This window comes from Heterodontus francisci, chromosome 24, assembly GCF_036365525.1.
Source record: "Heterodontus francisci isolate sHetFra1 chromosome 24, sHetFra1.hap1, whole genome shotgun sequence".
Lineage (NCBI taxonomy): Eukaryota > Metazoa > Chordata > Chondrichthyes > Heterodontiformes > Heterodontidae > Heterodontus > Heterodontus francisci.
The window spans coordinates 51,669,548-51,694,395 of NC_090394.1; the positions used below are offsets into that span (position 1 = coordinate 51,669,548).

A 24,848-nucleotide genomic window follows, 5' to 3' on the forward strand; every position below is an offset into this window, starting at 1 on the left:
GAGTGACAGAAAGAACAATCTAGGTGTAAGATTTTTATATTTTATAAACAGATAGCTCAATGCACATAACTAGTAGACAACACTGAGGAAAAATGATATGTCTGTATATGTGCCAACCTAGAAGACTAGCAGAAACCTTTCAACAGTATGTCCTTATAATTGTGAAATTTCAAAATCTTTCTGAGAGGGAGCACATCATTCCTCTACCCCACCCTGTCCCCAGAAATGTGACATCAATTTGGTGCCTTCAACATTTAGATTTCCCCTTAAGGCTTTCATGTGTGTGTGATTTTGTTCCTCATAATGTGAGTGAAGGAACATTTTATATATCTGCCACTTAAAGTTTAGGGTTTCCAGCTCCGGTTGGGATGTTCCTGAAGGTTTCATCACATGACCTTGTGTTCCCACACTCCTACCATTAGCACCCAAGATGCCCATTATCACAGGTCACCATTGTCCCCTGCCAATTGGCTTTACTTTATTTGATTGGTTGACAGTCAAGAATAATCCCAACAGCCTTTCACCACCCCCACCCATCTGCAATATTTTTATAACTAATAAATAATTGTTGAAAGAAAATTTAAAACAAAAACAATTTTTTAAATGCCACTCTGGTTTTTCTCCAGCGTGGCTTGAATCAGTATCCAGGAGATTAATCTTTAATTCCTGGGGACTCCAGGAGAATCCAGTTGGGTTGGCAGCCCTACTTTAAGTCCTTATAATGATATGCTTTCATACAGCAAGACCATTCCTTAAGTTGGCAGCTCATCAGCTTTTGCCATTTTCCATGTTAGCATCAGTGCCATGAATTCTCATTGTCAAGAGAAGGAAACCCCAGATCTGAAGCCTCTAAATGTCCATTAGCAGCTGTCAAAGATGTCATAAGAACAAAAGAAATAGAAGCTGGAGTAGGTCATTTGGCTCTTCAAGCCTGTTCCACCATTCATCAAGATCATGGTTGATCTTCGATCTCAATTCCACCTTCCTGCACTATCCCCATTCCATGAGTAACCAAAACCTTTTCAGCTCTGTCTTGAATATAGTCAACAACTGAGCATCTGCAGCTCTCTGGGATAAAGAATTGAAGATTCACAACCCTTCGAGTGAAAGTTCTTCTCATCTCAGTCCTAAATGGCTGACCTCTTATTCTGAGACTGTAACTCTGCAGTCTAGATTCCACAACTAGGGGAAACATTTTCTCAGCATTTGCCCTGTCGTGACCCTTATGAATTTGACATGATTCAATGAGATCACCTCTCATTCTTCTAAACTCCAGGGAATATAGGCCTGATCTACTCAATTGCTCCCAATCCCCTCATTCCAAGAACCAGTATAGTGAATATTGGCAGCGGGAGATAGAGGGGCTGTCCAGGTGCCTTCCTTGTCCAGACTGGGAGATATTTGCCCAAGCCAAGCAATGGAAGGGCCTGTTTCTTCCCTAAAGTCTGACGGGCCTTTCCTTTTGCATTGTGGGAGCTTTCCAGCCTTTGTTGCAGCGTGTGACGTTCGCGCTACGTGCCGTGATTACGTCACATGACGCAGCGTGGCACCGCCCCACCCCCTCCGCGGGGGTTTGGGGCTAACAGGCAGTGGCTTCTTTCTGGCCATTGCAGTAGGTGGTTGCCGAGCGGGGCTGCAGAGCACGGCGCTGCTGGTGATGGACGTTACGGCGGTCGCTGGCTTCTTTGTGATAATCGTTCTTGTTGCGCTGCTGGTGGTGAGTGTCTGCCACCCGATCTATTTCCCCGTTGTTGTTCTGGTGTTCTGCCTGGCTGTACAAGTGTTCAGGTATCAGCCCGTTCCACTTGACGTTGCTCGGCGGGTCTTGCGCCCCAATGGACGGTTCTCAGTGATTGCCCATCGAGGTGGGGGATATGATGCTCCTGAGAATACACTGGGTGCCATCAGGAAGGTGAGTTATCCTCCCAAAATAGCTGTAACGGTTCATCCCCATTTCCGAATACAGGCTAAAATAATCTTGGATCTTGTATATTGCGTACAGTATGGCATCAGTGAAATGTATTCTGTTGCAGTTATTATGTACTTAAAAATATCACCTGTTTTTCTAAAAAAGAAGATCTAGGGGTTTAGTGCACCTGATTCTATGATCTTACTGGAACTTGGCTGCTTTGGGACAGTGCAACTGCCCTGTGTGAGAAGAAGTCCCAATTAGACTTCTTGCTGTATGGGACTTCTTATACAGTCCTGTACTGTATGAGATTGTATGATGGAAGGCAGCTTCTTTCAGGTCATTGTGGCAGCTCATGATGATTATGATTGGGAGCTAAAATTTCAATTTGATTGACCCATTAATAGATACACTTGAAAGATGCAGGAGAGTCCTCTGTCTAGATGATGTATCCGAAACTGGAGGCATTTCCTGCTTGTGAGTTGTCTAACTGAGTGCTGAGAGAGATTTTAGACAACAGGTCTACTGGGAGTCCTTCCCTGTACAAGCGATGTTAATTTTGGTAGGAGATTTGCTCAGCTTGTCATTCTGGTTTCTGAACCAATCTTATTGCCTATTGAGCTGCTACCAGCTCCTTTGTCTTTCCTTCATGTGTTAATTAAGATATAGAATATCCTACCTTGCAATGTTTGTCACCAGTTAGCTGAAGTTAACTGTGGTTTAGAGTCCTGAGGGAAAAATGTAGAAAGCAACAGCCCATATCGATCAATTTTAAAGAAGTGTTTATCAATAAAGTAAGGAACCTAAGCCTCCAAAGTGTTTCAATTTGGAACCATATTGATTATTCTGATTTCAAAATTTAGTACTTTCTTCCTTTAAGAAAGCTAATTAAAGTTTAGTCAGATGCACCAATACACCAACATCACAGAGTTCTGTATCTCATCAGTTCTGGTGTGAAAAGATGCCCATCAGTTACTTCTGCAAAGGAAGATGAAAAATAAGAAAGCAAATGATTCCTCCTGTCTCCTCCCAGCAGCTGGCTTACAGCAAAATTTTAAAAAAGGTTATAAAAATAAAATTGACATTCCTTTGAGATGTAAATTTTCATTAAGTGATCGCTCAAAGGAACAATCCCTGGTCAGAACTTTCTGAATCCCCTCATCAGCAGGCCCTTGCATGCAACAACAACTTGCATTTATATAGCACTTTTAAGATAGTAAAACATCCCACATCAGAAAGAAAATGACACCAAGCCAAAGAAGGAGACATTAGGACAGGTTTTGACATGTGTGGTAACCCAAACCTTGATCAAAGCGAGAGATTTTAAGAAGCATCTGGAAAGGAGAGAGAGATGGAGAGGTTTAAGGGAGGAAATTCCAGGCTGAAGACACAGTGGGTTACTTATTGGAAAATCATGAATGCTTTACTTGCAATTTTTCTTTTATTTTACACTAATGAGAAAAATTGAGGGAAATCTACCAATGATGGTCTGCTAAGACTCTCACTTAACTTGCACTGCAGACATCATGTTTTCAGTAGGTTCAGAGCCATGCAGCCCAGGAAAATCCCAGGATCAATCTCTGCCTATGCTGATTTAGTTGATAATACCTGAAGCAGCAGTAGAGGGTGGTAGAATTTTCCACAATGACCTGGGACACTGAAGAGAAAATCAGCCTGAGCTAATCAGTATACAGCAAATACTACTGGAAATGTTTGTGTGGTTGTTGGGCAGAGAGGATTGGGCTTGGGTGTGAGTGCTTTAATTATGTAACTTGCTCACAGTACACTTGGCTGCTTTCGTCAACAATGTCAACTTGCATTTATACACTGTTCTTAATTTATAAAAAAAAACTAACATGTTTTACAGTGGTGTAATCAGAGAAAATGAACAGTCAGCCGAAGCAAAGGTGACGAAAAGCTTGGTCATTGAGGTTTTAAGGAAGGTCTTACATGGGAAGGGCAGTGGAGAGGCAGAAGGGTTTAGGGATGGAATCCCGAGCATGGGAAGGTATGGCAAGTGATGGGTGGGGGAAATATACGAAAGCCTGGAGTTAGGGTAGCGTGATCTGGAAGATTTCAGAGATCGTGAGGGGTGAGGATTTTAAATTTGAGGCATTGGGGGATTGGCAGAAATTGTAGGCCAGTGGTGGGAAGAGAGTAGGATTGGTAGCTAGGAGTTTTGAATAAGCTCAGGATGATATAGGGTGGAAGAAAGGAGGTCAGTCAGGAGACATTGGAATATTTGAGTTTGGAGATGACAAGTACATGGTGAAGTGTTTCAGTGGCAGGTGGGCTGAGGTAAGAGTGAAGAAGGGGCAGAAGTGGGCACTATTATGGAGGTAGAAGTAGGCTGTCTTTGCTGCCAAAGCTCACAGATAAATACTGCTCAATAGCGTGAGCTACTTGGAGTGACCGCTAGCTGGGGAACAGTATCCAATTAAGAGAAAAGGGAGAATATTGCAGAGAAAAATTTAGGAACTCATAATCTCAAATACTGTAACAAATAATGGGATGGAATAGCTACATTGTACACTGATTTTAGTACAGTATATACTGTAATGTAATTGCTTCAGATTTTCAGTGTTTTGTTTTGGATTAATAGTAAATCTGTGTCACATTAATAGATTATACAGTTAACCATTACAGATAAATTGTAAATAATCTTGCCTAAATACTCCATTTGTTATTACTAACTGGGAGACTAACATAAACTGGCAAGAAGAAGGGCTAGTACAAAGAACTGATGGACTGCAGTACTTTTCAGTCATTTTTAAAATCCACTATTTTAACCAAATCCACTTAATAATATTGGGTTTCTGGCAGTTTGCTTTTTTTGTTTCATGTCTATGTGCTGCAGTTCAGATTTAAGGAACATTTTAGGACATGAATAAAACAGAAAATGTTGGAAACACTCAGCAGGTCAGGCAGCATCTGTGGAGAGAGAAACTGCCTGTTTTGATGAAAGGTCACAGACCTGAAAGGTTAACTCTGTTTCAGTCTCCACAAATACTGCCAAACCTGAGTGTTTCCAGCATTTTCTATTTTTATTTCAGATTTCCAACATCAGTATTTTGCTTTTATTTTAGGACAGGAGTTCAATTAAAATGAAATTATTTTGATGAATGATTCAACTATTTCTATAGTTCCATTTCAAACGTTTGGAGTAGAAAATGCTACAATGCCTGTTATTTGTAATCAGATGCAATAAATCCTCCACTCTAGCAGGAGACTGATCTAAGTTATATAGAGTTTGCATAATAGTCTAGATTAAATTTGCATTATATAGAGTGCCAACATTACAACGAGGCTTTCTGTTTAGCCACAATGCTGCGTACATTGGCTAATGAATATTTTGAGACGTCCTGTTCTCGCTCCTTGTCTAGGCTGCTGAACATAAGGCTACTGGTGTGGAGCTGGATCTCGAGTTTACTTCAGATGGTTTCCCTATTCTGATGCATGATCGTACTGTGGACCGCACAACTGATGGTATCGGTTCTCTAGATCACTTAACTTTTGAAGAGGTCCGAAAACTTAATCCGGCAGCCAAGCACAGACTGCAGTATGTAATCAGAATGTACCTCATACTGATTATAGTGACAAAAATACCATTTTAAATTTGCCGCCCAAAGATTCCCAAATCTGTAAGAATTAGACTGTATTTTTTCAATGTACTACCATTACTTTAGAAGTGTTGCAGCACCTTTGTGGTTTGAAAAACTGCACCTATTATTGCCTTATTTGCAGCTTGATGAATGTTTCTATTCTAATTGCATTCCATACTGTAGCTTTGAATTATAATACCTTGAGGAGCTACAGTAAAGTATGTGATTTGTGAATGTATTCTCTGGGACTCATTTGGCCACAATCTGATCTCAAATGTAGATAAGGATATGATTATATTGCAATCAAAGCAGTTTCTGCTTTGCAGTGACACTAACAATAGCTCCAAAGTTGGGTTCTGACCTATTTCCAGATAAGGGCAGTATGAGAACACCTCAACAAGGCAGTCTCATACCTCATTGATTTGACAACGTATGGAGCATCATTGAGTGCACTGTAAATCTGGCTTAAGCACTGTCCAGGATCCTTTGGGCACTCTGTAAACCTACCTAAAACTTAATTGTGTTGAGAGCACAAATGCTACAGCCAACTCTCACTACATTTAAAGTGCAATGGTTATGTAGGTGCACATACGAAGAACTACTGTCTCATTCCAATAGCTGTGTTATAAATACATCTAGAAATTTTCTTTCACATTCTTAGCAGGACCCTTTTGACATGTGTGGTAAGCATTTTGTGATCCTTGACCAAACATATCATAGAATTCTTTTCATTGATATTAAATTAGGTTAATCATGAAACTTGAAAGTAAGAGATTAATTTATTTTACAGATCCTACTTTGTCTTTCTGTTTCTTTCTTCCATCGCATTTCTCTCTCAGAGTAATTAATATACATTTTCAAATTATTATATTCATATTTTCTCGCCTGTATGATTATAAAGTACTGTATAAATAGACCAGGTATTAGGTCTGTGAGTAACAGCAGAAATGTTATTTACTAATTTTTTTTAAACAGGTATTTTAAAAATGCACTTAAAAGAGTCATCAAACCATTTTTCAACTTTTTTTCCATTGTTTCTTGTTAACATTTTAGTTGTTCAATGGTGCTAGAAGCTGCAATGGTATAATGTTTAAAACTCACAGTAAATATTAATGCTGTTCTTAAACTTAACTTCTAAGCAATGTAACTTGTTTTTAATTCTGATTTTACAAAGATAAAGATTAAATTTAGCAATTGAACTTTAATTATTTCAATGTTTATTTCTTAAACCTTCCATTTCTAATATTATTTACATTCTGTTCTATGCAGCAAATATTTTCCAAATGAGAAAATCCCAACCTTGGAGGAAGCTATCTTGGAAAGTCTCAAAGCCAACATGACAATTTATTTTGATGTTAAAGGTCATGCTGTTCAGGTACAGTGTATTTTTTGACCCCTGCAGCACAGAAATGAGCTATGTTTCATTGAGGAAATTTCTCCATTTAATATGTGAGAAACAATGTCAGTTTGATTTGAGCTGATAGTGTTGTTGTTAATGCCAACATTAAGCTTATTTTTGAACACCATGGTGCAATTAAGTCTTAACTGAGGTTGATGTTATTGAGTGGATGTTGATAAAGTAAGTTAAAATATTTTTATCCAGAAGGAGTAGAGTCTGAGAGCCATTCATCATTTTTGTAAGAAAGGTGTGACCTACAGTTCACATGATCATGTATTTCAATTATTATGTTGTAAGCTAGTTAATTTTTTATTTAAGGTTCTCATGAAGTTGACACTCCCTTTTAAATATATTTCACTTCACCCGCATTCCCTGTCACTCTTTTACTTCTCTCCCAACTTTTCCTCCACTCTCCTCTACAATTTCATCTCTTCCAGTTCTTGCTCCTTTGATCCCGACAAGTGCTCCTGGCCCCCATGGCAATCATACCATTCTCCTTCATTGTCTCTCCCTAGTTGCCCAACTCCGTATGATTGCCTTCACGTGGTTCCACTCCTAGTGAATGCAGCAAGCATTCTCAAGGACGATCCCAGAAGTGAGAGGATGTACTTATCAGGAAAGGTTGAATAAGCTAGTGCTCTTCTCTCCAGAAGGGTGGCCTAATAGAGGTCTTTAAGATTATGAAAAGATTTGATAGCGTAGACTTAGAGAAAATATTTTCACTTGTAGGAGAGTCCATAACTAGAGATCATAGATGTAAGATAGTCGCAAATAAATACAATAGGAAATTCTTGAGAAATTTCTTTTATCCTAAGAATGTGGAACTCACTACTACAAGGACTGATTGAGGCGAATAGCATGGATGCATTTAGGCAAAACTAGAGAAGCAGATAAGGCAGAGAGGAATAGAAGGTTATGCTGATGAAGAGGGGTTGGAGGTGGTTCGCGTGGAACATAAATGTTGGCATAGACCAGTTGGACCAAATGGCCTATTTCTGTGCTGCAGACTCCTTGTAACACATCTTTAGGCTTCCCTTCCCATTCTTGCGTTTCACTTCCAGAATCTCCACTGTTGACCTCATTTTTTCTCATGTACGGATTGTTGCTCGGTGAAGTCATCTGCAGGTGCCATGCCACTTTCCCTATACAAGATTGAAGAAGTCCAGCTCCAACTCACTATCACTTCTCTTAACCTAATTACTGCTTCTGTGCTTTCAGACTGCCTGTCTTACATCAAATCGTGGATGAACCATAACTTTCTCAAACTGAACACCAGGAATATGGAAGCTATCACTTTTGGCTCCTGTGAAAAATGCCACTGCCACAAAACCAGATCATGCAAAACCTTGGCATCCTCTTTGACCCTAAGCTGAGTTACAAACCCCACATTCTCTCCATACTCATACTGCTTATTTCCAGCTCTGACATTGCTACCTTAGCTGCTCTTCTGCTGAAATCTTTATCCGTGCTTTTGTCATCTCTAGATTCAATTTCACTAGTATCTTCCCACCCTGCACCCTCCATAAACTCCAGCTTGTCCAAAGTGCAGCGAACTGTAATCTATCCTATGCTAAATTCTACTTGCCAATCGTTTGTGTGCTCATACCTAAATAGGCTGTTCGTTCTCTGATGCATTACATTTAAAATCATTAGTCTTCACTTCAAGCCCCTCAATAATCTTATCCCACCTCATGTCTGCACCATCCTCTAAATATATATCAGCCTCCTCGCCCTTGCATCTCCTTCTGCCCTCTTGGATCTTCCAAATCTGGCCTTCTGTACATCTGCCCATTTCACCCCAAGGTGACAAAGCCTTTGGCTACAGTGAAACTGCTCTCTGTAACTCCTTCCCTAATCTTTTTTTGCCTTTCATTTTCTCTCCATCTTGGAATGCAATTGTGGAGAAAGTTGAGAATTTTACATTTTTTATTAGACTATTTCAACTCTAAAATGCAGGGATGCAGCGATAAAACAAAGCCACCCTAATAATGTAAACAGCTTGTTCCAGACATTGGGCCATGATGATTGGAGAGATTACCAGGAATGTGACATCAAAGATAATAATTGCACAGGTTCAATATAAGCTCCCAAACTATTGCAAAATACACTGAAAGGAGATGCACATCTCAACATTTTGATTCCTCATTGATCTGTCTCACTTTTCAATTGTTCCTTCATGCTCTGAATCTCCTTTTCATAGTGATCCAACACAAACAAAAACAGATCAACTGATTGTTGATTGATAAGCTATTTAAGGGACCTTGTTATACACAGATTGGCTGCTGTATTTACCTACATAACAGCGGCTCCATTTCAAAAGTAATTCTTTGTCAAGACCTTAGAGAGGATGCAGAGGAGATACACTAGAATGGTACCAAGATTGTTGGACATCAGTTAGATGGGAAGATTAGAGAAACTGGGGTGTTCTCCTTCGAGCAGAGAAGGTTAAGGGGAGATTGAATAGAGGTGTTAAAAATCATGAAGGGTTTTGATGGGCTAAATAAGGAGAAACTGTTTCCACATACAAGACACAAATTTAAGATAATTGCCAAAAAGAACCAGAGGCAAGATGAGGAGACATAGTTTTATGCAGCAAGTTGTTATGATCTGGAATGCACTGCATGAAAGGGTGCTGGAAGCAGATTCGGTAACAACTTTCAAAAGGGAATTGGATATTATTTGAAGGAGAAAATATTTGCAGGGCTATGGGAAAGGGCATCTGAGTGGGACTAATCGGATTTTTTTTGAAAAGCCTACATGGGCATGATGGGGCAAATGGTGTCATTTTGTGCTGTATTATTCTATGATTAGGAATAAAGGAACAGGAGTAGGCCATTTAGCCCCTTGAGCTTGTACCTCCATTCAATGAGCTGCTCATAGCTGATCTGTCTCTTAACTCTATCCACCTGCCTTGGCTCCATTTCCTTTTATACCCATGGCTAGCAAAAATCTATCTTTAATTTGAAAGCAAGTATAACTATTCATAGGAGATAATTCAACACTTCTACCACTCTTTGCATGACAAAGTATTTCCTAACTTCTCTCCTGAATGACCTGGCTCTGATTTAAAGGTTATGTCCCCTTGTCCTCAACTCCGACACCAGTGGAAAAAGTTTCTCTCTATCTATCCAATCTATTCCTTTCAAAATCCTAAAAACCTCCTGTCAAATCACCCCATATCCTTCTATATTCCCAGAAATACAAGCCTAGTTCATGTAAGCTCTCCTTATAATCTAACCCTTGGATCCTTAGTAACATTCTGATGAATCTCTGCCCAGAACTTTACATAGGACTCCAGATGTGGTCTAAACAGGGCTTTGTATAGCTGTAGCAAAACATCCTCCTCTTTGTATTCTAGGCCCCAGTTATAAACACTAACATTCTGTTAGCTGTTTGGATTTTTTTTTTGGTACCTGACTACTACATTTTTGTGATCTGTATACATAGATCTTTTTGAATCTCCACTGGTTTGTAGCTTTTCATAATTTAAATGACTGTGACTGTGAAGTGCTTTGGGACATTCTGAGATGTGCGAAGTGCCAAGTTAATGCAAGTTCAATTGTTTATTCTCAGTCCATCCTCTCAACTAAGCTTTCTGACACCCGTCCTAATCTCTCTCTCTAGGGTTCGGTGTCCAACCCCTTAACTATTCCTATAGCTCCCACCTCCAAAGCACCGTGGGACATTTTCTGTGTTAAAGGCAATATAAGGATTTGGCTTAAGCACTGAAGACTGGGGAAGAAAGCTTCAAATGAATGCAGGAAGTTTTGTTTTCAGATCACGTGTGAAACTTCTTGTTCTGTCATCGTGATCCTGAGCCAAAGCATGTCCTTCATAGAAAAAGTTGAAAAATAACATTGGTACTACGTGAGATATATCTGCAGCTGCAACTTGTGGGTACTCACTATTTTGGGCAATAAGATCGAATGAGCACATATATATCTTGTGACCAAATTACATAATTTATTACAAGTGCTGTGGTAGTTATCATGATCTCTTATTTCAATTGAAATGTTTATTATTCATATATTCAAGATATATCATTAGCATGAATTTTAAACAAGTCACTTAACTTGTTTGTTTTTCAGGCCTCTGCAGCCCTGAAAAAGATGTACCAGGAATATCCTGAACTGTACAATAGGAGCATTGTGTGTTCCTTTGATCCTTTGGTCATTTTCAAGGTATTAAAAGCTTTAAATTACATCAAAGGAACATATTTTTTGTTCCACAATTCTGCTTGGAAGTTGTATAGTATTAAGCAAAGTTGTAGCAAATGTTTTGGAATAGAATTGGTATTGTGTGTATTGGTAGAATTTACGTATAAGATAATAAAACACAAGTATTTAATATTTATTTCATTCTTGTACTGTTGTAGATGAAGCAAGTTGACCAGAATGTAGCAACTGCTCTCACCCATAGACCCTGGAGGCTAAGTTTCTTTGGGAATGGTAAACCAAAATTTCACGACTATAAGCAATACTTTTACATGTTGCTGGATATCATTTTGGACTGGTCTCTCCATGCCTTTTTGTGGAAATTCTTTGGCATTTCTGCATTTTTAATGCAGAAGAATTTCATATCAATGTAAGTAGTATATTCTGGTTCTGAAAAAATTACTGTTTGGTGATTCAGTGGGTTTAACTACCATCCTTTCTCCTCTGAGACTTGGATTTAAGTTCAGCCATGATGGAATTAAAGTCGACTTTTAAGCTATGAGGCCCAGTGCGACATAAATTTGGACACGACTTTTGACTCAGTTCGTAAAGTGTAAAACCAGCCTTAATTCAGCAAAAATGAGTATTAAATTGCTTATTTGGTTTTAGGAACGGCTGAAGTAGATGATGGAAAAATTCGTACTGGTGGAAAAGGAGTCCTCTTCTGAAATTGGGAAGAAGTGACATTGTTGGAGCAGAGTAAAAGGAGCTTTACTCTGGCTGTGCCACTTCTCCTGCGAAAACCTGATCCCGGCACTCTGGGCCAGAAAGAGAGCGGGGGGAAGATTTTTGGACAGGAAACCTAGAGGTATGGGTTTGCCAGACATCCTGTAGAAATTAGCCACAGGGCTTGGAGATAAGCTTGTTGAACTTGGAGAAAACACTCCTGCTTCTCCTGGCGCACAAGCATCACAATAAAGGCCCTTCCCTCATGGATCTGTTCCTTCTCTCCTCCTTTTATCTGTAGGAATTCTCAAGACCCAGGAATCCCAGCCTCCATGAGATTAAAAATAAAAATGCTATAAAAGTAGAGGCATGCAGCCTACTTAAAAAGTTATAGTGAATGACCCACCTCCTGAGAGCGGCTTGGTCGCCTGACCTGTCTCTGTTTAAAACTGGAAATGCATAACTTTCACGCTCACCCCCAACCCATCCATCCTTGTGGGGAGGGTTTATCATTTCCCCTTCGGTACCTGACTTGATAAATTGCTTAATGCCTCAATGGTAACATCTATTCTGTTGCCATGATGAGCACAAAAATTTTTTCAAAGAGGGAAGCATATGTTATTTTGATTGTTCTGCATGAAAGTGACCTCCTATAATATTGTTGCTTTGTTAAAACTGGTGTTCATTGTTGACAGTTTATTAGTAGGGAAAAATCTGCAGCAAATGCTATACTTTTATAATTTAAGCTTATAGTCTATACAGAGTGATCCCAGCTGTCACATTCCTTACTGAAACTCTCTTCCTATCAGCTGAGCCTCCTTTATCACCCTTGATCTAATTCTTTAATGTTGCAAAACATCCTGTTTTCCAGTTAGCTGAAAAAATCTAGTATCTTTGAAAGCGCCACAGTACAGCAAACTGATGTAAAACTCAAATTTTAAAGCTTTAAATTTGTAGTTTATTTGTTTCTCTATTGTGCTTGGTAGTGTTCACAGCTGTAGCTTTTGAAAATGATGAATGAACTGCAACATAAATTGAGAAATAGAACCCCTGAAATTGTATGTAAAGAAGAATGGGGCAGATTTGCACACGATATGACTTAGATCACTGAAATCATCATTAATTGCCACCTATGCTTCTGTGGGGTGGAGGGGAGAGAGAGTATTTTCATCATCCACTACACCTCTGTGGACTCAGGTAGAGTTGTTGTACACTGTTGGTACTTGGATGGACTGTGGGCCATCATGGCCATTCAACTCATTGTTGTACGACATGAAAAAGTGTCCTGTGATTCTTACTTCCAGCATTCTGGCACTTAAGTGACCTTTGTTTTTGTTGCACTTTATGCACCCTTTGCTGCCTTTGGCAGCAGTCTCATAAAAGGACACAATCAGCTAGGACCGTTGTAACCATTAGGGCTTTGGATTTAGGATTACCTCGTGTTTGGTGGGAAGAATCCCCGTGTCATTGACAGATGTATCCCTCCAAAACAAAGAAATGAACTGGCCCAACAACTACCAGCAGTGTTGTCAGTTATTGTGCTCATGTATTGGATTGACACTATCAATTTTGCATGACTAGGTGTGTCACCTTGAAGTTAAGGAGACTTTATTTACTTCTCTGCTTCTAAATAGGATGGTTATTGACAGCTGACCGGTGCAGGTTTGCTTTCTTAGGAGAATAGCAGATACCAGGATCTCGTTACGAGTAGCAAAGTAAGCAGTGTGCCTCACCATAAAAGGTGTGAATTTTCTGTCTTTCTTCTGGATGCAGCTTACACCATCATTTGGCTCCACTTGTTAAAGTTGCAGAGCTTTAGTAGCATCTGCTTGTCCCTGCAACTGAGTCCTGGATATGAATCCATTGCGTGCCATCTAGCTTCCATGTAATGCAGGTTGAGTAGCTATAAGATGGACCATCTACTTTCATGGTGGTAGACACACCTATGCTGGACCAGCTTGCAGTATGGTAACCATCCTAATTTACTAGATGTCCAAGTTCAATGCTATGCAGCAGATGTACTCATTATTAGCTGCTTAATTCTGGTCCTTGTGAGGGACTTGGACAAAAAGACATGCCTGCCACGAAGCTGGCTTCTCCCATCAAGCTACTAAAATTCCACTTTTAAGAGTTTTTTTCTGAACCTTCTGGTATATGCTTGGTAGTTCTTTGTCATGAAGGAGAACTACTTGGACAGACTTTTTTTTGTGGCTCAAGCTTGATCTGCATTGGAATTTTCCATCGTTGAAGAAAGATGAGGAAGACCAAATTACCCTTCACCTCCCCTTCAGTGTTTCAGTGTTTTGAATGTTCAAAATTGTTGACACGGCCAATATAAAACAATTGACATAGACATCCCATGTATCTTTCAATCAAAGCTCCAAGCTTTCCTCCTGAGCCATGCAAAGCCACGTCCCATTTTCATTGTGCTCTGAAGGGATAGGCCGAATGCTTAACATGTGCTTATGGCTGAGAAATAGCAGTTTCATGCAGGTCAGATCCAGGTGGTGCCATTCTACTGTGCCATTGATTTGTTTATCCACTGATTAGCAGGATGCTTGGCCTAGTGGCTGCTATCAGATCCTGAAAGTACCTGCACATCGATTTGAACGTCCTTTTTTTCTAGGCAAGTATCGATGTGATCTGAGTCCTTTGACTCCCGATCCAAGGGAGAGCATAGCCTGCAAAACCTTATCCACTCCAGCAGCTTCCTTGCACTTTGTAGATCACCCAGTGTTATCTTATCACTTAGATTATCTACTTTTCCAGGCTGAAAGATTTTGAAATGGTGCATGATATTGAGGAAGCAAGTGACCCAAGGGGTAATAGAGGAGTTTTTGGAAGAAAAACATGGGGCAGGATCTTGCTATACCTGTGTGTCCTACTGTCTATTCCAGTTATTGTTATCAATATCCTCATCTGATTCATCCTAGTCTACAAGGAAGCAATTTCCTCCCATTTATACCACCTGCTCCTTGTTATCATCTTTGTTGTTATGGCTCTGCGGGAAAGAAGGCATAACCTAACAACAGGTATCTCAACTCCCTACGTATTAAGTAGACAATTATGGTTGAGGAAGCTCTTGGCTGTCTGCTGCTTTACTGGGATGCAATGGTGATTGTGTAGGTTAACCTGCAGTCTGCACTATTCCACCAACCTCACATGGCACAGCCCTCAACAGCTCTATGGCCTGATTCTCATAGGAGATAAGATCTCCAGTGTTGTGGATGCCCCTTCCGGTCATCTGTCCTTGACGAGCATGTTGTGCAATTTTCTCCTGAAAGAAAATTGAGTGCATTAGGTGAAGGATAGCAATTGAGAGGTTTCTGCCAGATGGCATCGTTCAGCCAAGATAACAGATCTGGTGGTACCGCTCTGTTAAAATGGAGGGAGGGCTATTAAAGCTCTGCTTGCAAATCATTCTAGTCTGGGTAAGTGGCAACACATAATAAAAGATACAGAGCCAGGAAACCCCTGGACCCATGGTACCACCGGACAGTGAGAAGGAGGACTTCAGCCGGAAGTTGTATAAGAGAGTTAATAATGTGTCATTGCCCAAGATGTGAGAAGTTACTGTGCCCTATTATCTTGACTGCTCTCATCAGATCATTTGAACCTTTCCATGCACTGGTCTGCAGTTATGGGGATGAGAGGTGACAGTGCCACTACCACCCCTTTCTCCACATTGTTCTGTACAGTTTTCTGAGGTTTTCTGCCATGGGCATCCAATAGTCTTCTTTTCCTTTTCTGCATTTCATTGAGGAGTATCTCAAGTTCAGATTCACTGAAGTCTTGGGCTCCTCTTTTCTGTCCCCTACAAATTGCCTGCTTCCTTCCTTGGATATCTCTGCCTGCTGCTCCAATGGAAGACATTTCCTGAAATAGTCATACAATCTCAGACATTTAAAGTCACTAACTAGCATTACATTTCGTCTTGCAAAAAGTTTACCACTTGCCTACTGTTTCAACATCTAGCTGTTGACAGTTTAAAGTGAGTGTTGATTTTTAAAGGCTGCATCTGAGGTTTCCTCCCCCTGCCTTGGATGAACTACTACTGTGTTGCACAGAAACTAAAGTATACAAGTGAGCTGACCCCACTAATTATGGCAGTGTAAGGACTGGATCTGTGGGCGCAAGTACTGAGTAGATTTCCTTGGATCAACTGGCCACATCTATTTTTGGAGCCTTATTCTATTTTCAAGCCAACATCTTGCACATACTTGATACTATTATTCTATACCTTACACTATCTTAACTGTTAAACTCTGAATTGTACTTGAAAACAACTGGTAATACATCACTTAAAATTAATTTTTCCAAATTCTCCTGACCTCTGCTATTATTCTTGACATCTGAAACCTAATTGCTTTTCAGTACCTTAGCTTATCAAAATTAAAACATTACTTCATGGATTGTGTCTCATCAGTCACTCCTCACCAAAGCTGGAGTTTCTATTCAAACTATGCACATACTTTCCCAAATATCTTGCTCACTTAGCATGTTATCGTAAATTTGGTTCTAAAACTAATGTTGCTAAAGACCAACCGAACCCTTTAAAAACAGGATTTTTAAAAAATCAAATTGAATCTTTGTTCATCCAAGTCTGTGAGGGACAATAGTACGGCCAAGGGTTAGGCTTCATGAGACATTATATTTAAATATATTTGTCTTTTAAGATCAGGTTACCTTTAATTGTATGTACAATGTTCGGACCCGCATGCTCTTTATCTGGCCTTGTGGCAACCAAGTGATAAGTTTAGGTTTGATACTCTTGTTTTCTTAAAGCTATAAGAAATCATCTCATATACATACAGTTTTTGAACTTATTTGTGTACTATCAAAATGAATAGTTAAAATTAGCATTTCTAATTTATTGATGACTTTAATGAATTAATAATAGTGTGACAGTTTAAGAAAAGTGGGGCTTTTAGTTGTTCCATTCTTCCTGTTGGGCTGTTTGCAGGTGGGATTTGCTCAGAAAATTACCAGAGTGATACAAAGGCTCAAATTATGAAGGCAGGTTGCATAGATTAAGCTTGTATTCCTTGAATATAGTAGATTAAGGGGGTGATCTGTTTAAGGTGTTTTAGATGATTAAAGGAATTCATAGGCTAGATGGAGATGAACTATTTCCTCTGGTAGGGAAGTCCAGAACAAGGCGGCATAACCTTAAAATTAGAGCTTGGCCATTCATGGGTGATGTCAGGAAACACTTTGTGACATAAAGGGTGCTAGCAATCTGCAAAGTGTTTTCCACCCAACCCCACACCCCATTCTTAAAAGAGGCTTTTGAGGCCAGGTCGGTTGGGCATTTCAAAATTGAGATTGACAGATTTTTGTTAGACAAGGGTATTAAAGGTTGGGGAACCAAGGTGGGTAAATGGAGTTAGGATACATATCAGCCATGATTTAATTGAATGGCAGAACAGGCTTGAGGGATTGAATAGTCTATTTCTGTTCAAATGTATGCAAGCAAATTTGCAACCTATTAATGACTTAAATATATCTTATCAAAGGTTCTTAATAACTCACTCCATAATGTGGTCTCAGAGAATACCATCATGAGGTCGACAAAATAAGTTTCTATCTGTGACATCCATTAATTAGCTCAGATCTTACATACTATGTAAGGGAAGGGAATATACAATGGATGGTAGGACCCTAAGAAGTACATTTACATGTCCATAGATCACTGAAGGCAGCAGCACAGGTCGATAAGGTGGTTAGGAAGGCATGTGGGATACTTGCCTTTATTTGCCGAGGCATAGCATATAACAGCAGGGAGGTTACGATGGAGCTGTATAAAACGCTAGTTAGGCCACAGCTGGAGTACTGTGTACAGTTCTGGTCACCACACTATAGGAAGGATGTGATTGCACTGGAGAGGGTACAGAGGAGATTTACCAGGATGTTGCCTGGGCTGGAGCATTTCAGCTATGAAGAGATAATGGATAGGCTGAGGTTGGACCTGATTGAGGTATACAAAATTATAAGGGGCTTTGATAGGATAGATAGGAAAAAAACCTTTTCCCTTAGTGGAGGGGTCAATAACCAGGGGCATAGATTTAAGGGAAGGGGCAGGAGGTTTAGAGGGGATTTGAGGGGAAAATTTTTTTTCACCCAGAGGGTGGTTGGAATCTGGAACAGACTGCCTGAAGGGGTGGTAGAGGCAGGAACCCTTACAACATTTAAGAAATATTTAGATGAGCACTTGAAACGCCATAGCATACAAGACTACGGGCCAAGTGCTGGAAAGTGGGATAATAATAGATAGGTGCTTGATGACGTTAGGCTGCAGGGCCTGTTTCTGTGCTGTATAACTCTATGACTGTATATTGCTTGCAGTTGCTGAGAAGCTTGATGTTTGGTTTATGATCTGATTGAGTTTTGCCAACATTGCACCAGATTTCTTAGGCAATGAGATTTCCTACGCCAAAGAAAATTAGCACCCTTTACCATTCTATCCACCTCCTTCCCACATATTAGCAGCACCTTCTATATTGGCTGGGTAATTGTGTAGTACTAGCAGATGACCTGCTGTTTTGCCCTTCTAAAAGAAGGGTGTAAGCACAGCATAGAACTATGAAAAGGAAGCAAAGATACTGGGGACTATTTTTACGGGAAGTGAAGTAAAATATCTTTGTTGTTTTAAAAAATTATGTTAATTTATATTAAACTCTCCAATTTTCACTTTCCATAGGGACTACATTCGGTTCTGGGCTGAAAGAGGGGTTGAAGTGGTTGCCTGGACTGTAAATTATGCAGATGAGAAACGATACTATGAACATATCCTCCATTGTGTTTACATTACTGACAGCCTTGTTGAACAATGTTCACCTTCCTAACTTATCTCCTGAGATTTCTGTATAGACTCACATGTAGTGCTACTGAACTAAATGTATGAATGGTGTACTATATTAAACAAGGTGTACCAATCTCTTCATTTTTTTTGTATTTTGATATTGGGAAAGGTGACTAATTTTTGATTTGGTAAAATCCATTAATAATGTAAACAATTGTACAATTAAAAGAACAGAATAATGTTGGCATTAAATAAATCCAGCAACATACTAAAGAAAGAAAGCCTTTCAATGGCACATAAATTTGCTGGGGAATGCTGGGGGTTGGCAGTTTCTTCCCAGTTTGTATTTATGAATGAAAAATTGTTTTGTGTAATTCTGCCAATGTTAAATACATGTAAAATAAATTCACACAAGTTGAAGTTGTTCTTTGTTTTTACTGTGCTCTTTTCAACGGCTGGAACTCTGCTCAACTTTGATTTCCCAGACTCTTGGATTCTTCTGCCATCAAGTCTATGCTGCTCTCCTGGACTTCATTTAAGACTCTACTCGTGTGACTCTGCTACTCAGTCATTTTAAGGTAACTGTTTCTAGCCTACAGCCCATCTTCCCCCCACCCCCCCCACTCTGCTCACCTGCTGCTTGTTTCTCAGCTTTATTTTTCTGTGACGTGGGCTCTGTACAGAAATCTACCTTCTCTTTGGCTGGATTCTGGGTCTTATGGTGACTTACACCATCACCACCACTTTCTACGGAGGAGGTACCCTCTGATGGGTCATTTTGATTTCAGTATCGGACCTGCTTCTGAATCCAAAGTGTCCTGCTCCTCTACCAGGAACTTTTCACTCTCCGCAAAGGTAGCTCCGATTTGTTTCTGCTGTTCCATCCTGCTCTGGGTTCTGCTCCACTGCTGCCACTTTCCACATGCTTTCCATTACCCTTGACACCTCTGCTGATATACTGGATTTGTTAGTGTGCACTACTAATCACCAAGGCTATTACTCGCCACCTTTGGACCCCTGGATGAACCTTTGCTGGCTAATAGTTGACTCTCGACTGTTCATTGATTCTCTTTTATTCCATGGGAAACCTCTAGTTCCCAAAGTCACTTATAAATGCACTTTCAAACTCTCAGCTGTAATTTCATTTGTTTTGATACTTCTACAGCTGTTGATCTGCCCAATCACTCCCTCTACTTTGCCTTTGATGCTCTTATCCCCAGTGAAACCTTCACTTTCCAACCCTGGTTGCTTCCCTTGTACAACTCCCCCATCTTTGCTCTGTCAAATCTGGGGTACAATGCTGCAGTTCATTTCCAGATCTAGCTGGACCACCACAAACACTGTCAGGTCCTTCCCTACCAAAACTGGTCATTACACCACAATTATTCTGGAAAACAAAGGTAACACCAAGTTCTTTTCTCCACTACCAACCGTCTCCTTAAACCAACCCCATTCCCATTCCCCTCTATCGTTACCTGCATCAACAAGTTGTGAGGAGGTCATGCTCTTCTCTGTCACTAAGATTGAAACCATAGTTCATCTGCCTCTTCCACATTCCCTCCTTTCCCACACTCACGAAACCAAGGCTCCCCCTTGTTCCTTCCTTGAACCTGCATCTTTCCCAAGTTTCTCTGGTTATACTGTAATCAGAGCTCTCTTTGTTCATGAAGTCCATCTCCCACTCTCAACCCCTATTTGCCTTAAATTGATGACCACTCAGTTTTCCTTCCTGGCTTCCATGCTACTTGACATTGCAAATCTTTCCCCATCAGGTACTGCCCCCTCCCTTTCAAAAACACCGTTATCATTCTGACCACACTTCCCAGCAACCCCCCCATCTCAAAGAAATCACTCTCACCCATTTAGGGTGGGAGTCTGCAAGACAATCTCCACTATTCTTTGTCAACCTTTGTAGGCTTTGATATGGTCACCCATGCAAACCTCCACCAAATCCTTTCCTCTGTTGTGCAGCTGCATGGTATGCCGTTACCTTGTTCTACCCTTAACTATCCCATTGTAGCCAGATTATCTCCTCATCCCAGCATACATGCCTCTGGAGTACCCAAGGATCTGTACTTGCTCCCCTCCTAGTTCTTATCTACATGCTGCCCCTAAGTGAAATCATCTGAAGATTTGATATGCATTAATGACAGCCAGATCCACCTCTCAATCTGTGCATTGTCTCTGTGCTTTCAGCCCGTTTATCCGACACCCAGTCCTGTATGAGCCTCAATTACCAGCAAATGTTGGGAATGCAGAAAATAGCCCGAAGCTCTAGATTTCCGTCCCCAAACTTCTGCACCTCCTCCTCTTAAGACCCTCCTTAAAACCTACTTTGACCCTCTAATATCTCCTTTTCAAGTTGTGCTAATTTTTGTCTTAATAGGTCTCTGAAGCACCTTCAGATGTTTTCCTATTTTAAAGGCACTATATAAATGCAAGCTGTTATTGAATTTTGAGGTAATTGTCTTAAAGCAGAACTGACTAACAATGAAACCTTAACGCCATGAAGCATGCTAAAGGTCAACTATAAGTTATGAAAGATTATTACAGGAATCTGATAACAATGATATCCATGTGAAGATATGGCATGTATCTTTTTGAAAGTAGATCTGAAATTACAAAACACAGTTCATAAAGATTCAAAAGGTAAAAACAGTTTCATAGTTTGTGTATATGAATCAATAAATTGCTATGTTATGTCTTTGTTAAAATTTTCTTATTTTTCTCTTATCTTAGTTGCACACTTACCACATAAGCCCATACACTGACTGAAAGACTTTCAAATTTCTGCCAATGATATGGAGAGAATTCACTTCTTCAGATTGGTCTTTGTGCCTCCAGAGGCACTAGCACTACTTTATTTAAATCACAACCTTGGCAGAAAGATACCATTGGAATCACGAGTTGGACCCGGATGTGAAAAGACATCAGGGTTGATTATAATCCTCCAGGCCTGGCAGGAACAGGACAGGGGGCGTTTAAAATGGAGTGTTGTGACCTACCCATCCATTCCTGCCTACTCATCCCATCCTTGAATCGTGCCATTTAACTTCACTGCAGTTAGGTTGGTGAGGTGTCCACTGGAAGCAGGTAGGGATCTCATGAATTTATGCAAATTGCAGTCTGGTTGTATCAGTGAGATTCTGATTTGTGTTTTAATCCATGCCTGAGGAGGGGAAGCTGCTGCGACTTTCCCACCAGGTGAAAGCGGGTAAAACCACCTAAGTGAAAATAGTTCCTTTGTTGGGCCAGGAGGAGCAAGATGGCTCTTCGGGGTCTCACAGGAAAGTTGCTGCTTCCCTTGCCTGCAACTTGCTTCTTTGTCAGTATGCCACCCTTTGGTGCTGTTCAGTGCTTGAATATCCTCTCCTGGGTGCCACTTTCTACCCATTTTGGGCAAGTGGCTGATTGGCAACATGCAGATGAGGCCCAGGAGTTAAAATACCCCAATATCAAACTTAGGCCAGCAATTGCATTTTGCATAACCTGCCTGAATCCTGCTTAGGGATTAAAATCAACTCCCATTTTCTCCCTTGGTCATGTGCTGTTCCTCAGTTTTATATTTCAAGTGGCACAAGTGTGTTAAACATTGTTTTAAAGCCATATTCCTTGTTACTCAACTGTTATGCAATCAAAAAATACGAAAGTGAATTTTTGCGCAATTTGCCATAGAATGATCAGCTTTGAAAATGATGAAATGTACTGTTAAATATGCACACAGGTTAATCCATGTGCCCTTTCACACGCATGCCAAATTCGAAGAAAACTTTTCACAGCCAAATGTGTCTGTAAAATCTTTTAAGGAGCAAAAAGTGGGAACATGTGGATAATACTGGTGCAAGTACTTTGCATTTATATTTTCAAACTTCTGCACTGGTGTGAGAATGGAATGTACAGGCAACTAACCGCCACGTTTATTTTTAGAAATATTTTATTAAAGTAAACTTTTTTACTCTCCAAGTTAGTCAAATATTATTCCAAACCTTGTGACCTTGTGTTGCAACAATATTTGCTGAGCTTGGTTAGAGCTCCATTAATAGCCATAGTGCAGTACAAAGTTGATAAAGATACCCAATTGCTTTTTGCTGACTTCCTATTCTCCCATTGAGTTTGTAATGACCAGGTCAAATGCATCAACTAAATAGTTGCTGATCTGTAAATTTTCTACCTTTACAGAGAAATAGCTGGAAGTTCAGGTCCCTCTTCTAAATACATCAACAAATATGAAGTAACCTCACAGCAAGCATTTGGTTGGAAATCTGAAAGCTTTTGGGGATAGTTGCAGCTTTATGTATTTGCTTTGATAGTAAATTTGATATTGTATTAAATGATTGCCAAGTATTTATGAAAACTTTATTTTGTATTGTCCCAATTTGTTGCAGTCCTGATGTGATATCACTAGAAGAATTTAAAAAAACTGTCTGCATTTTGCCAGTGTTAATAAAGATTTCCTCAGGGTTTGGTTTGAAATAAACTGTCATACTTATTTTTTTTAAAAAAGCACATCTTCAAATAGTTATCTGTTTACAACTCTGCGGTATAATTGTACAAGACTATTATTTGTGACGAGTGTTGGTCTGGTGCTTAATCTGTTTTTTTTTACAGAAACAGGAATAAAGGGGTTCTCTAATTGTTTCTGCTCTTTGAATAGATGGAAGGTTTATGGTAATGTTACTAAATATCTGATTTGTTCTGAGGCAAATTTGTAAATGTCTTGCAATGTCCTCACAAGGGAATATACCGAGAAACCTTACAAAGGAACATCCTGATAGGGCAACCTTCTGATTTCTATGAAGCTAAAAGAAATTGTGGTGCCAAACATAAGTTTATTATCAATGAAATTGTATTTCTTAACTGGCCAGTGCTAATATTCCAAAAAATTGCATTTTTAAATTTAACTTGCTACCACAGTAACAAGAATAAACTCCAGTTCTGGTAAGTAGTACAATTTTTTACACTTGGCTCAGTAAATGTTTTTAGCAACATGCACCACATGTGGCACAAAATGTACAAAAACCATAATTACACAGGATTACATAAGATATACAGCACAGAAACAGTGCATTTGGTCCAACCAGTGCATCCCATCCATCCTCATCTAAATCTATCATCATAACCCTCTATTATTTATCATAACCCTCTATTCCATTCTCCCTCATATGCTGGTCTAGCTTCCCCTTAAATGTATCCATTCTATTCACTTCAACTACTTCTAGTAACGAGTTTCACATTCTCACCATTCCTTGGGTAAATAAGTTTCTTCTGAATTCCCTATTGGATTTCTTGGTGACTCTTATGTTGATGGCCTCTAGTTTTGCTCGTCTCCACAAATGGAAACATTCACTCTGTACTCACTCTATCAAAACCTTTCATAATTTTAAAGACCTCTATTAGGTCACCCCTTAGTCTTTTTTCAAGAGAGGAGACCCAGCCTATTCATTCTTTCCTGATATGTATACCCACGCATTTCTGGTATCATCCTTGTATACTTCTCTGCACCCTTTCCAGTGCCTTTCTATCCTTTTCATAATATAACTTGCTTTCAATTTAATTGGAGATTGTGAGGTAGCTTGTGTTACTGTATCTATCTGTGTCATGCAGACCCCCACCTGCCCAGAATGAGGCATATTAATGTTGTCATATGAACATTGATTTTAAACTGTTGCTGAAGTGAAGAAATGACTTGTTTGAAGATCACCAGACACTGGGCTGGAAGGATATTTGCATACTAGGAGACGCTGATTGTGGAGACAAAGGGCTATCCCCTGCTCCAATTAACCCAAATGGATTTTGATCACCAGACATTGAAGGTGTAAGGAAGTGTATTCCAGACCCTGCTAAGATGATACAATCCACAAAGCCAGGACTGGTTAAACCAGCTGGTTACATGACTAACTGGTCCAGGTTTTTTGAACTAGCCACAGGACAACTAAAGCTGAAACAAGCAAGTCTCTCGCCTGGCTGTCTCTCTCTCGCTTTCTCACAAGCCACCGGACTCATGAAAGACACGTAAACCTCAAGAGAGAAAAGACTCCTACATCGGAACAAGTCGAAGCGTGAACTGGGCCCCAACAAATTGCAAGACCTACCGACAACCAAAGGCTCCACATTGAACTCTAAAGGACTGTAACTACCAGATATTACCTCAAACTTTTCACCTTTATTCCTTCTTTTTCTGTCTCCATCTGCGTGTGTGTTTATCACGTATGCATACTAGCATAGTTGCGTCGCATAGTCGTAGTCGTTAACTGGA

The 24,848-nt window shown here is 39.9% G+C and overlaps 1 protein-coding gene across 7 annotated transcripts; it reads left to right on the top strand.

The window, feature by feature from the left end:
• The first annotated feature begins 1,545 nt into the window (after positions 1-1,545).
• Positions 1,546-23,069, top strand: gde1 (glycerophosphodiester phosphodiesterase 1). 7 transcript variants are annotated; one of them, XR_010977395.1, is made up of 9 exons: positions 1,546-1,912; positions 5,293-5,468; positions 6,781-6,886; positions 10,999-11,091; positions 11,286-11,358; positions 19,078-19,170; positions 20,979-21,052; positions 21,332-21,685; positions 22,772-23,069. XR_010977395.1 is itself a non-coding variant. In XM_068056180.1 (6 exons), exons 1-6 carry the CDS (start codon positions 1,658-1,660, stop codon positions 18,633-18,635), a joined length of 984 nt encoding a protein of 327 aa, XP_067912281.1. In that variant the 5' UTR covers positions 1,546-1,657; the 3' UTR covers positions 18,636-19,012. The 7 variants fall into 7 exon arrangements, 3 of the variants coding, with proteins under 3 accessions (XP_067912281.1, XP_067912282.1, XP_067912283.1); XR_010977394.1 differs by lacking the exon at positions 20,979-21,052; XR_010977393.1 differs by lacking the exons at positions 20,979-21,052; positions 21,332-21,685; positions 22,772-23,069 and adding an exon at positions 11,734-11,932 and having other exon boundaries at positions 11,286-11,494; positions 19,078-19,165.
• Positions 23,070-24,848: the final 1,779 nt, after the last annotated feature.